This window comes from Pongo abelii, chromosome 3 (assembly GCF_028885655.2).
Source record: "Pongo abelii isolate AG06213 chromosome 3, NHGRI_mPonAbe1-v2.0_pri, whole genome shotgun sequence".
NCBI lineage: Eukaryota > Metazoa > Chordata > Mammalia > Primates > Hominidae > Pongo > Pongo abelii.
In genome coordinates this window covers 149,191,416-149,204,353 of record NC_071988.2, presented here as the reverse complement: position 1 = coordinate 149,204,353, position 12,938 = coordinate 149,191,416, and the positions used below count along the sequence as shown (strand labels likewise).

The window sequence follows — 12,938 nt, the reverse complement described above, 5'->3', positions numbered from 1 at the left end:
TTTTTTAAGTACAAAAATAACAGCTAGCATTGATTGAGAGTCAGCCTTGGCTCTGCTTACTTTATTCATATACAATGCTGAGCATTCACATACTATGAAGTAAATATTTTCTCTATATTAAAATAAGGAAACTAAGCTTTAGAGAAGTTATGCATCTTACTAATGGTTACACGGCTAGCAGTCAACAAAGTCAACCAAGAAATGAACCTAAGTCAATAACCATTACATGAAATTCCCTCCCTCAGAACCCAGTAATTCAACTATTAGAGATCTACTCTGAGAAAGGATGCAAATTTATAAAATTTGGAAAAGTGAAAAGCTGAAAGCAATCTTAAAATGTCAAATAATGGGGGAAAAGTTAAATATATATAAAATATGATGATTATGATTTTAACTAGAATGTGTTCAAAGAGTAAAGCATGGGGGAAATGTTCATGTTGCAGCATGTAAAAAAGGATATAATGTTATTTTATGATCTTAAAGGCTGGGTGCTGGGGATTCTCTAATGGGCAATTATAACATAGTGATAAGTATTACAATAAATACAAGGTTCTAATGGAATATCCAGAAAAAACCAAAGTAGTATACATGGGGCCATGACAAATTTCTTAGAGGAAGTATTAATTTATATTGTTATTATGGCATGGTTCCAACAGAGAAAGAGTAATGGGAGATGAGTCATCACATGGCCGGTATGGGTATATGCATGGGGAACTCAAAGGAACCTGAATTGTAGCTGTTGCAGGGGCAGAAAAACTCTACCTCCATCTTCTTAGGGTCCCAGCTGGGCCTGAGAATTAAACTTACCTAAGATAGATTAACAAAAGAAAAGCAACTGGAACTTGTTATACAGATTTTGAGGCCCTGCTCCACATCAACAGGATCAGAATCTCCAGGGGAGGGGCCTGGAAATCTCTATTTCAAACAAGTGCCTCCTGTGATTCAGCAAACTTGGAGAACTGCCGTAAATTTTCTCTCAGTTCTGTGCTTCATACATACAGGCCAACTGGCCATTCCCTGAATAGGCTAGAACCCACTCCCACCTCGCGAATTGGAGCCTAGCAGACAGACCTCTCTCCTTGCTCTAGAATCCAAGTTTTACATGGCAGGGGAACCCTCATAAAGAAATGAAGACCCAAAGAAGCAGTTAGAGTCAGTTAACTTATATGCTGGATTGGACAAAGAATAGTTAGTTGTAAAGAAGCAACTAAACTAAATTGAGAAGCTTAAAAGATAAGTTATTTTAACAAGGTCTGTACAGAATTCTCTTGGTTTCACTTCTATGCCCTTGAGAATAAGAATGTTACATTTTTCTAGTGTAGGGAGGGTGTCTTTCACATGGGAGCTTCATCTGCTGCTTTTAAGAAACAGCACAAAGGCACTTGCTGTTTTTCAAGTGTATTAAACTTAAATGGCCAGGATAGTGTATTTTACCTCCCTCACAGCCAAACAAGCTGCAGTATGCAGCTTATACTTTTAAGCTGAAGTTTAGTTGTATTTACATTAACTGTACATTACATGTACAAATATACATTAAACTATGTACATTTGAATTTGTACATTACATGTACAAATGTACATTAAACTATATACATTTGAATTTCCTAGGTTTTATGGTTTTGTTTTAATTTCTAAAAGTGCTTTTTATAGTGTTATAACAGCTATTACATTTTGTAATTTATTTGTATTAATTCATAAAATTGTTTTCATCTTATATAGGAGCTATAAAGCACAGTTTATACCTCATTTATTTAAAATTATAATTAAAAAACTTAAGTCATCCATGGAAATCCACAAGAGTTTTTTCCTTAAAAGAGGTCTATATGTTACTAAAGTTGAAGAATAGGAGAAGGAGTTTGTAAAGGGGTAATGGGCAAAAGGAGTGTCAGAGGCATTCGAACCAGAGCGACTCCATCTTGAATAGGGGCTGGGTATAATAAGGCTGAGACCTACTGGGCTGCATACCCAGGAGGTTAGGCATTCTTAGTCACAGGATAAGATAGGAGGTCGGTACAAGATACAGGTCACAAAGACCTTGCTGATAAAACAGGCTGCGGTAAAGAAGCCAGCCAAAACTTACCAAAACCAAGATGGCTACAAAAGTGACCTCTAGTCATCCTCACTGTTCACTATACACGAATCATAGTTAGAGTACAGTCAGCAGTGAGGATAATGAGCATTGGTTGCTAAAAGACACTCCCATCAGCACCATGACAGTTTACAAATGCCATGGCAATGTCAGGAAGTTATCCAATATATTCTAAAAAAGGGAAGACCCCTCAGTTCTGGGTATTGCTCACCCCTTTCCCAGAAAACTCATGAATAATCCACCCCTTGTTTAGCATATAATCAATAAATAACTATAAGTATTCTCAGTCAAGCAGCCCATGCCCCTGCTCTGCCTATGGAGTAGCCCTTCTTTTATCCTTTACTTTCTTAATAAACTTGCGTTCAATTTACTCTATGAACTTGCCCCGAATTTTTTCTTGGGTAAGGTCCAAGAACTCTCTCTCTTGGGGTCTGGATTGGGACCCCTTTCTGGTAACAGGAGGTCCTTGAGGTGGTAGGAGGGGATAGCATCCAAGGCACAGAAGGAGGGATATGACCTCCCTGGACACGTCTTCCCTAAAACTAGAGGGAAGAGCCAAAGAAGGGTGCTGGTGTGGATGGTGACTTGCCAGTTTCAGGCAGGAAGCTGAGGCAGTCTCCATGTGACAGTGTTTACTGTCTAGTAAGTAGGATGCAACCTTGCCAGCTGAAAGTGATGGAGGAAGTAATGGGGTCAGAAGTTTGAAGAAAGTGGAGACAGGAAGGAAGAGAAACAAATATTTCCATTAGCATTGAGATCCAACAAAAAATATTACTTTTAAAATCAGAGAAACAATATTATTTTAAAAAGCTGGAGTTACTATACTCATTATTTTGAGTTTCATGGTAAAATATACATGCTTACTTTCACCACAATCTTAAACATTAGAAATAATTTAAGATTCCATTTCAAAATAAAAAGTGCTTTAGATACCTCTTTAATAAGTTAATCTTTCCTTGTTTTAAAAGCAACTTATTGGAAGTAAAAAATAAAATAAGATATTAAAAAAGGACATTTACAAATTTTAGCAAAATATCACGTTTTCTTCCTACAAATTTTTCATCAATTTTTTTTTGTAAGCATCTAATAGTTTCATACCCTGCCTCATAAGCCTTGCATGGCACCTCCTTAAATAGAAAACAAAGTCCAAACTGTGTAGCTTCTTTTAAATTTTTTTCTCCAATTCTACAAACAATTGAACACCAATTCAGAATTAAATGCTTTATTCCATGTTACATCTTAATCAAACTGATCAACTTGCCTATTCAAAAGAATCAACTGGAGCTTGTTATACAGATTTTGAGGCCCTGCTCCACATCAACAGGATCAGAATCTCCAGGGGAGGGGCCTGGAAATCTCTATTTTAAACAAGTGCCCCCAGTGATTCAGCAAACTTGGGAAACTGCCCTAAACTTTCCCTCAGTTCTGTGCTTCATGCATATGGGCCCACTAGTCATTCCCTGAATAGGCCGGAACCCACTTCCACCTGCTGAATTTGAGCCCGGCAGACAGACCTCTCTCCCTGTTCTAGAATCCATCATCCATGTAACCTTGAGCAAATGACCTCCACAAGCTTCATTTTCCTTATCTGTAAATTCAGATAATGGTACTTACTTCACAGGACTGTTTGGAATCTAATGAGTTAATGCATGTAAAATACCTAGCACATAAAGCGTCAATAAAACAGCTATTTTATCTCATTTACTCACACAGTTCTCTTACTGTGGAATGATAGTTACCCAAAATTCATTTGTTGAAATACTACACCTTTCTTCAAGATCCAATTCAAATAGCACCTTTTCCCAAACGCCCTCCTAGACACATCTCCTACCTCAGTAAGAATTCCTTTTTCTACTCTTTCCTCATAATCTATCCCATAAAATTAGGTTATAACTAATATCAGTCTGTCTTATATCTAAATTGAATAGGAATACATCTATCATTGCCACCAAATGACAATCTCCTGGAGAACCTGACTGGGTCTTTTTTTTTTTCTCTTCAGTCTTTCACTTGTCACAGGGTTGAACTGGAGCAAAAAATGCCACATGAAAGTATACCTGCTAGGACGTTAGCTATATCCCTGAGTTACGTTAACTCCCTTGGCTAATTTACTTCCACGTGTTTGCTAAATGGATAAAAGTGAGCAACAACAAAATTTACCACCTCGCTTGATCTTTCATCAAAGAAGAAATAATAGCAATCATTTTTATCCTTATTTTAATTTTCAGGTTGTAGTATCAATTAGTCATATTTCTAAATTTACATATATCATACTTCTACTAACCTTACTAATATTTAATAAGCTTAGATATTTTCGAAAGGATGAAGAAAAGAAAGGAATAGGATGCCATTTTCAGGGCCTTTATAAGAATATTCTGTATGTTTCATAATTAGCAATTGCAAGATTTAAGAGATTTAGACTGGGGTATATTTTCATTTTCCCTTTTCCACTACAAAATGACCAGCCATCTTCTGAAGCCCAAATATATTTAATTTAATGCATATGAGACATGACATCCTTATTTCCATAGATTACCATCTTGATTAGGCAAACAATACAATTCTGACATAAAATACACCAGATAAGGACATAATTAAATATTTAGTATCGTTAGCAGGTTCAGGAGCTCTTTCTCTAGTAGAAATAAAAGCTAGCAATGAGAAGTAAATGAAAATAGGGCCACATGAGGTCATATTCATTAAAAATTTAAACTACAAGGTAAAAATTATGTAAGAGTTTTGTTAGAAACTAATATTGCCTTAATTGTGAACACAGAAATAATAATACTTTATGTACTATGTGGTAATAATGACAGCCATAATTATTTTTAAAATATGAATAAATAACTTGGTAGACCAACAAAATAGCATTTTAGAAAGTGAGACTTTATTATGTTAGACGATTTCAAATTTCAGAGTTTATATATCAAAATAACATTTTAGCAATCCTAAATGTACAGAATTGCATTATGGTCTAAAATTCTTATTTCCCTCTATAAAAGTTGAATTACTTGTTAAAATGCATACAACTTACCTGCAATAAGATCATATATTCCACATTTGAATAGTAATGGAATACAGATGAGAATCCAGAAGCACAAGTGAGACTAAAATAGATGGCACAAAGCTCAAGCCCAAAACCCAATTCATTTACTCCTATTTCTTTTTATTTTATATCTTCATTTACAAATTATAACAAATTTGGCAAGCTGTTCTACCACTATAGATCAGAAGGAAAGAAGGCTCCCTGAAAACAGGAATACAACAACCCTGGAAATTATTGATGGCTGACAATCTGCTGATGAAGAGGAAAGTAGAAAACAAAAGGCAGACATGAGAATTAACAAAAAACCATAGTTTATAAATGACTGCCAAATGCCCTAAGTAGCACCTAAAACAAAAAAATTCACAGCATTGTTGAATCCTACAATAATTTGACATCGACTGTAAAAAATACTTGATAATCTGTAAGTGCCATGCATTCTCCAGTCAGGGGATCCAAATTCTCATCCTGATTTTGGCACCAATAACCAAGTGGAAGTGGACAAAGTCAGTTTCCTCATCTGACAGCAGCAATAATAATCTCTGCCTACTCTATAGGGTTGCTGAAAATCAAATGAGATAACCCTTGAAATCTAATGCCTTATACCTTAAGAAATAGAGCAGTGTGTACTTTATACTATATTTTCAAAAACTGTTTTTTTAATTATTCATTTTAGTTTTTATTTTTAGATCTTAAAAAGATATTACATACTCTTTTACTAACAGGAATATTACTTCATTGGGCATACTCCCTGAGAATTCTGGATAGTTGTGGTATTTTGAATTTGCATATTTTCACCTTTGGTAAGAGTATGAAATTTGGGTCGTCAAAAATTTTGAGAATCACCTCTAGTTCACTCTCTCCACTGGCGTAGGGGTCAAAAAACCAGCACTCTAGCCTGGACCAGCACCATTCATTAGCTATTAGGCCTTGGGAAAAGTCACCTGGCTGAATCTTCTCAGAATCTTTAGGAATTATCATTTTGTGTTTTGTTTTAGTTTTTTATTATAGAACAGTTGTTACCATAATCCCTTATATTTGACAGAACTTTAGTTTTATAAAGCACTTCCATATCATCAGAAATTCACACCAACACCTTGTGAGGTGGGTATTATCCCTTTATATTACAGAAAGAACAGGGGAAAATACAAATAAGTTAAAAGTCTTGCCAAGTCACACAACTACAGTGCAACAGAAGAATTAGGACTCCAAGGAAATGATTAATTTGCAATAGTATTGTGCATATGTTTTTTTAAAAAATATTTGCGAAATACTGAGTATTAATAGTATTGTTTGGTTATTTCTTATAATCAAGATGACACAAAAATAACTTAAGTAACTGAGAAATACAATACTGATGCTTTTCCTTGACTCAGACAACTTATGTGTAACTTTTTTCAAAAAGCAGAATAGTTAAATTTATTTTGCTGAGCTATTGTTATTTTAGTATTGACATTTTGAAGTTAGCGCCTCATGCAGAGAAAAGTTTGCAACTTTGCTTTAATTTTGGTTTGGCTGAAGTATCTTTTTCAAAAGCACAGCAATTTAATGCTTTACATTTTAAAAACCATATTTGCAATGGAAAATATACAAGTAATTTAAAAAAGGACACACTCACAAGACTTACCCTTTAAAGTAAGATGTTAAAATAAAATAGTCTGTTATTTTCTCTTAATAACGTGGCTACTAGTCTCTTTAATGCAATTGCCAAAATTTTGTATATAATTTACAATGGATGTTTTAAAGGAAAAACATAAAAGTTTTGTAACAGTAATACTTTTAAAATAGGCCATGTATTGATATAGTTCATGAGAACTATGATAAGTACAAGTATGATTTAAGGGTTATCAAATCTCCCTAATTTCTATAATATTATGCCTAAACAAATCTGTACATATACAAGCAAAAGACATTTGATTAGATGTGAACTTGTGTGAAATACAGATGCATTAAATGAAAGAGAAACCTCTACAGATGTCTAAGTTTTTTAAGTGCGTGTTTGAAAACACTGAATAATAAATAACCACTATTAAGAGTAATGCATTGCAGTAACAAAAAGATTTTCGTATAATGTTAAAAAGAAAGCACTGTTAGCCATGATACTAACAAACACATTTATAGTTCCAGATTCCATTGGTTCCTCTAGCATATGGGAGCAGTTATTTGTAATTCAGATAAAGTTGCTTTTCATTGTGATACTGAGCAGGTTATTCTAGAAATATTCCACTACTTCCGAAATAATCATCTGGGTCTTGATGACTATAGCTTAAACATATTCTTTTGCCTGGTTTATTCGGACAGGTTTGTTCTTTGGATCTGAAACCCTAAAGTGTTCATCAGTTTGAAATTTTTTGGCACTTGACATTTAAAACATGAGAAATATAAAGAAATTCTGTTGCAGCAAGGTCTTAAGCTTTTAAAATTAGCACCCCTCCCGGCTTTACAACAAAGTCATGCTGTGAATGAGTTTTTAGTTAATGCTTCTTGGGATTTATTCCTGGACTATAATTTTATCAAATGCAGGGGGAATTGTCTTTGGGAATTTAGCAGAATACCCTTTTCACCGCTCGTTTAATAATATTTTATTTTATGTGGCAGGGGCTCTTTGGGGGTTGGGGGAAACCAACTGCAGAAAATTGCAGGTTTCAGAAGACAGCTCTGAAATCGCAGACACCCAATTTCTCCCTTGCACACTGTCTTTCTTTTTTACTCACACTTCCAATAGAACAGGATTTCTGCAGCTCATATGGTTTCCTACAAAGACTTAAAAGGGCCACTCGAAACGTTTACAGATGAGAGGGCTCACATAAACCTCCCCCGACAGATATTTACTAAGCGCCACTTACTCTTTCTCGCCACAAATGTATTCAAGAGGTACTTTAGATATATTTCTAAGAGTTTTTTTTTTTTTCCCTACAACGTCTTATGAAGGCCAAGCCTTCCTAGAGCTAAAGCAGCATTAACTGCTTGGTATTTCATCCATCCTCTCTTAAAATTGAAAGACAATTTGCTCTTCGTGTGGACTATTTCTTTCTCTTCTATAAACCCATCACTGCAACCACAGGATTTAATATTTGTTAGTCTATTTTGCATAAAGGATAAGGTTGGACGAAAGTACCAGCAGTTAAAATTAATGCACTAGCAGCTTACAGAAAGTTGGGGTTCTCATTCTTCCTAGAGAAACTCTTAAATTTCTTTTGTGCAGTTGTTGGTGTGTGGGCGCAAGCGCATGCGCGTGTGTGTGTGTGTGTGTGTGTGTGTGGCGGGGGGGTGTGTAGAATTAGATTTGTTAGAAAAGAAGCTCTTTTCCATTCCAGTCACAACTAAAGTTCAAACAAAACTCTTAGCTTGCTGGAAGAAGCCTGGAGGTGTTAAGGGACAGCTTCGCTTAATCTTTCTTTCTCTTCTTCCTAAGGTAGCGTTTTCCGGAGGAGATGGGTGACCGGGACCCGCGCGGGGCCAGTCTCCGCAGCGGGACAGGGTGGATCGCTGGCACCCGATTCTGGAAAGGGTGGGGTGCAGGTCCCAACGGCCCTTCGCGGCCAGCGCCGCACTAAGGCGAATCCCAAGTCAGATGCTTCCAGAAAGACCCCAGAAAGAAAAGCGGCCCCTCCCTCGCCAACCCTCCCGGGGCAAGAGGGCGGTCTCGCCCTGCGCCCCCGGGCCCTGCACTGACCTGTGTAACAGGACACGCTGCACTGAGTCCAGGTCCTCCAGGCTGCGGGGGGCAGGTTTGGGGATGCTCGACCTGCCCACCTGAAACATGCCCACTGGAGACTCGCTGCAGGGGCGGACGACAGGTCACCCAGGTCCCAGCCCCGGCTCCCGCCGAACCGCCTGGCCCCCGCACAGCTCCGGCCGCCGCGGGGAACCTGGAGGTGCCAGCCTCCGACGCGCGGAAGCCAAGGGCTAAAGGCGGTGGTGTCAGCGACGGCGGCCCCTCCTTCGCCCGCGTGCTCCCCTACCGGTCTCGGAGCCCGGCGCACTGGCGGGCGGCGCGGCCACTGCTCGCTGTGGGGGCCCGGGGCAGGTGGGGGCTCTGTGGGCCGCCACCCCCCCCAGGGCTCGCGAAGTCCAGGCTGTCCCTCTTCCACGTCTGGGTTTTTCCGGTCTCTTCCACTGGCCCAACACACAGCCCGTCTCCGGCGCGGGCGGCGAGCCGTCGAGCGCCTCTGGACCCCGCCGCCTGGCGCTGCGCTCTTTCGCCGCCTAGTGCGGGATGCAGCTCTTCACCCTCCCTTCCAGGACAGCGAGGCCGCCTTGGCCAGGGACACCCGCGTCCAGGCGCCGCCCCCAGTGTAGGAAACTACCACCTGCAGCTTCTAGCGCTGCAAACAAGGGAGGAGTGGAGGAAACTCTCAAGGGCCTCTGAGGCTCTGGCTGCTCTGTGGAAGACCTGAAAATGAGTGGGGGAAGAGGCAAGGTAGTTGTCTGTTCTTGGTGGGAGTTTAAATTCAGCCTAAAGAAGCCGTATACATTCATCCGTCCATGCAAATGTGTATTATCACTTGCTATGTGCCAGGCCGAGTTCTAGTCCTTGGAGGTACAAGAGTGAATAAAAGGTAGACTCTGACTTGTCTAGTGTGGCTTTATTCTCTTTTTGGGGGATTTATTTGCTTTAAAATATACTTGACCCCAGGAGACAGTCTCTACTCTAGGGCATTAGGTATTTCAGTGAACTATTCTATGGCCTGTGGTCAAAGAGAAGACAAAATTAGCTTGGTGGTTTTTCCATCGTGGGAGAAGTGACGCATGTGTGACTTCTTACTGTAGACTGTCCCTAAGTCAGAACCGGCCAGAAAGGTAAGGGGAACCACTGAAGGAGAATAAATGGAGAAACTGGAGCGTAATAGTTTAAAATGTGAGCTACCATAGGTTATAGATTACAGATTAATGATAAATGGTAATAGATTAATTTTAAACTTTAGGGTAATTAGCTGGGACTTGGCTACTCACTGTAGGACCTCTAAATGTCATTATCTGCAGATCTTTTCTCTTAGGTCCATTTCTCCAATCAAGGATGTCTTTCTGGCTGCCAAGTGGGTTAAGTGGGTGAATGATGGAGGCCCCACCTCTTAGCATATAGACTTTTACTTAATTCCTCTCTTTTCAGTAAGTCGCCTTACCCCTGGTCTACACTGTACCTGTGTTCGTGAGTCCACTGCATCAAGAATCTGAAAATGTTCATGTCTTTTGATTCAGAAATTAATCCCAAGGAAATGATAAAAAGTGAGGGTCGTGATGTTCGTTGCAGTACATTATTACAGCAAAAATATGAAAGGTATAAATGTCCAAAATTAATATAACTACCTACATAGATTAAAGTTCATTCATACAGTGGTCTAATATATATTTATTAAAAGGAAGTTTAAATAAAATGCTTAATGGCATAAGAAAATATTTATGACTTAAACTTTAGTAAATATTCAGGAGACAAAATTGTATATTCAGTTTTTTGTTGCTGTGTAAAAATTGGGAAATTGATTGGATGGACATGCACCAAATCTTAAAAATGATTATATCTGGAAGTAAAATTATGAATGATGTTTTTTCTTGTAGTTTTCCATGTACATTTTTTACAATAAATATATATTATTTTTATAATCAGAATGTATTCAATCCATTGTGGGAATGTAAATGTGTGGAAAGAATGATTTATAGTCCCACTTGGGAGGCTGAAGTGGGAGGATACCTTGAGCCCAGAAATTCAAAACCACCCTAGGGAACATAGCAAGATCCCCCTCTCTTAAAAACAAAAAACAAAACAAAATCCAGATTGATTTGAAGAATAGTTGGTGGCAACTGAATTTGTGGGTAATAATTTCCAATTATTATCTATTTCAGATTACCATTCTTAGATATATATAAGTGGTTTTGCAGAATATTTTATCATTTAAGGGTACAAGGGTAGCCTACATTTTAAAAAAGGACCATTACAAATCTTTTATATAGAGAACAGTTATTTTGTAAATCAGATATTTGCTATTTTTTTTACTATAATAATTTATCTTTTGTTTGAAACTACTACATAAGTTTTCCCTCTGACTTCAGATTTTGTGAAAAGTCCATGTTCTCATTTGCAAGTGGGAGCTAAACATACTGTACTCATGGACATAAAAATGGCAGCAATAGACACTGGGGACTACTAGAGGGGGAAAGGAGGGAGGGGAGCAAGGGTTGAAAAACTAACTGTTGGGTACTATGCTCAGTACCTGGGTGATGGGATCATTCGTATCCCAACCTTCAGCATCAGGTAATATACCCAGGTAACAAACTTGCACATGTACCCACTGGATGTAAAATAACAGTTGAGAAAGAAGTCAGTAGTAAACATTAAAAATGTTTTGTGTGAAAAGTTTATGATGTTATAAACCGCTATTCAATTACGTGTTCAAAATAAATCTTCATTTACATATATTTTCTTAAAGTAGGATTTATCTATAGCTACTTGTGGGCAAGAAAATATTCTATACGTTCAAATTTATTCTAGACAATGACAACTTATATATCATAACAGAATAATTCATTTAACATGGAAACTTTTACCACTAAAAGATTCTCACCATGTTTTTATGTTTGTATATTAATTGGATTGTTTCAATCATACTTTCCTTATAGCAACTTATAAGGAAAATAAGATAAAATATTTGCAACATGTATTTTGAGATGAACAACCTGTACAGAGGGAGAGGTTGATGATGCAAAAGAAAAACGAGATCATTTGTACTGCCAATTCCCAGAGTTAGGAGAAAATGGTATATTAGTGCACAACTGGAGGTCTCACCTTGGACTAGAAGAGGCACACTTCATTATTATTATTACCATAATTTTCTGCATTTCATAGTAGAGATTTTTAAATAAAAATTGACAGCTACCAGAGAAATCAGGACAGAGCCATAACTTTTCACTAATTTTAGGTGTCCTTATCCTTTCTGACCTTTATCAATAATGGTTTCCATAATGATTTTTAGGCTTTTGCCTTAGAAATAAATACCTTTATAAAAAAGAAAAAACCCACCCTAGTTTTAGGCTCATAGAATATCGGTACTATTTTTTAATGCATCATGTATTAACTGATCTCCTCTAATAGATTCTAAAGTTTTTTGAGGTCAAATGATGTCAAGAAGCTTTAGAATCTATTAGGTGGTACATGATTTGACCTCAAGCATCCATATATGTTGAGTGACTGCATCCTGGATCATGCTTGCTTCTGAAGGTGAAATCCTGGGTCAACTCAGTATTGACTTAAAGTTTGAGAGAGCTGTTTTCACTGGCTCGCTACAGGGTTCTATACTTGACCTAGTTCTATTTAATAATTTAATCAATGACTTTAATGAAAATAGGGAAAGTATGCTTGCCAAAATTGCAGTGGATGAAAAATTGGAAATGTGTTGGCTCTTACAAAATTTCTGGAGTCTGGAAACCCTAGCTCAAAAAGGAAAAGGTATGTGTGTGTATTTTTGCACATATTTTAAAAATAATTATAATAGATCAGGAAAGGAAAACAAGCAGGCTTAGCAGCCATTCAAGCGTAAAAGATGCAGGCAAATTATTCAATTGCAGTATGAACAGTGTTAAAATGGCTACCATTGTACACTACTCAAGTACCATATAAATTTCTGTCTTCTGTGTACCAGATTTTAACAAACACATTGTTGCTAGAGGAGTGGATTAGTATCCATCAAACCCACCAATCTGTCATAAATCTCCTGTTTTTACTTTCTTCTGTGGTCTATCACCCTCTTGGAAATACTTGAGCATTGCTACATGAAAGGTGGTTAGGAAAAAACTCATTCAGTAGAATTG

General features: G+C 37.6%; 1 protein-coding gene across 3 annotated transcripts in view; it reads right to left on the bottom strand.

Annotated features, from left to right (window-relative positions):
* INTU (inturned planar cell polarity protein) overlaps positions 1-9,517 on the bottom strand; it is an 89,264-nt gene extending 79,747 nt beyond the window's left edge. For 2 of the 3 annotated variants that reach the window (XM_054554470.2, XM_054554472.2), the window contains exon 1: positions 8,809-9,331. In XM_054554470.2, the coding sequence (XP_054410445.1) occupies positions 8,809-8,897 (89 nt within the window). In that variant the 5' untranslated portion in view covers positions 8,898-9,331. Of the gene's footprint in view, positions 1-8,808 lie in introns of all 3 variants that reach the window. The other variant, XM_054554469.1, reaches the window with a different exon arrangement.
* Positions 9,518-12,938: the final 3,421 nt, after the last annotated feature.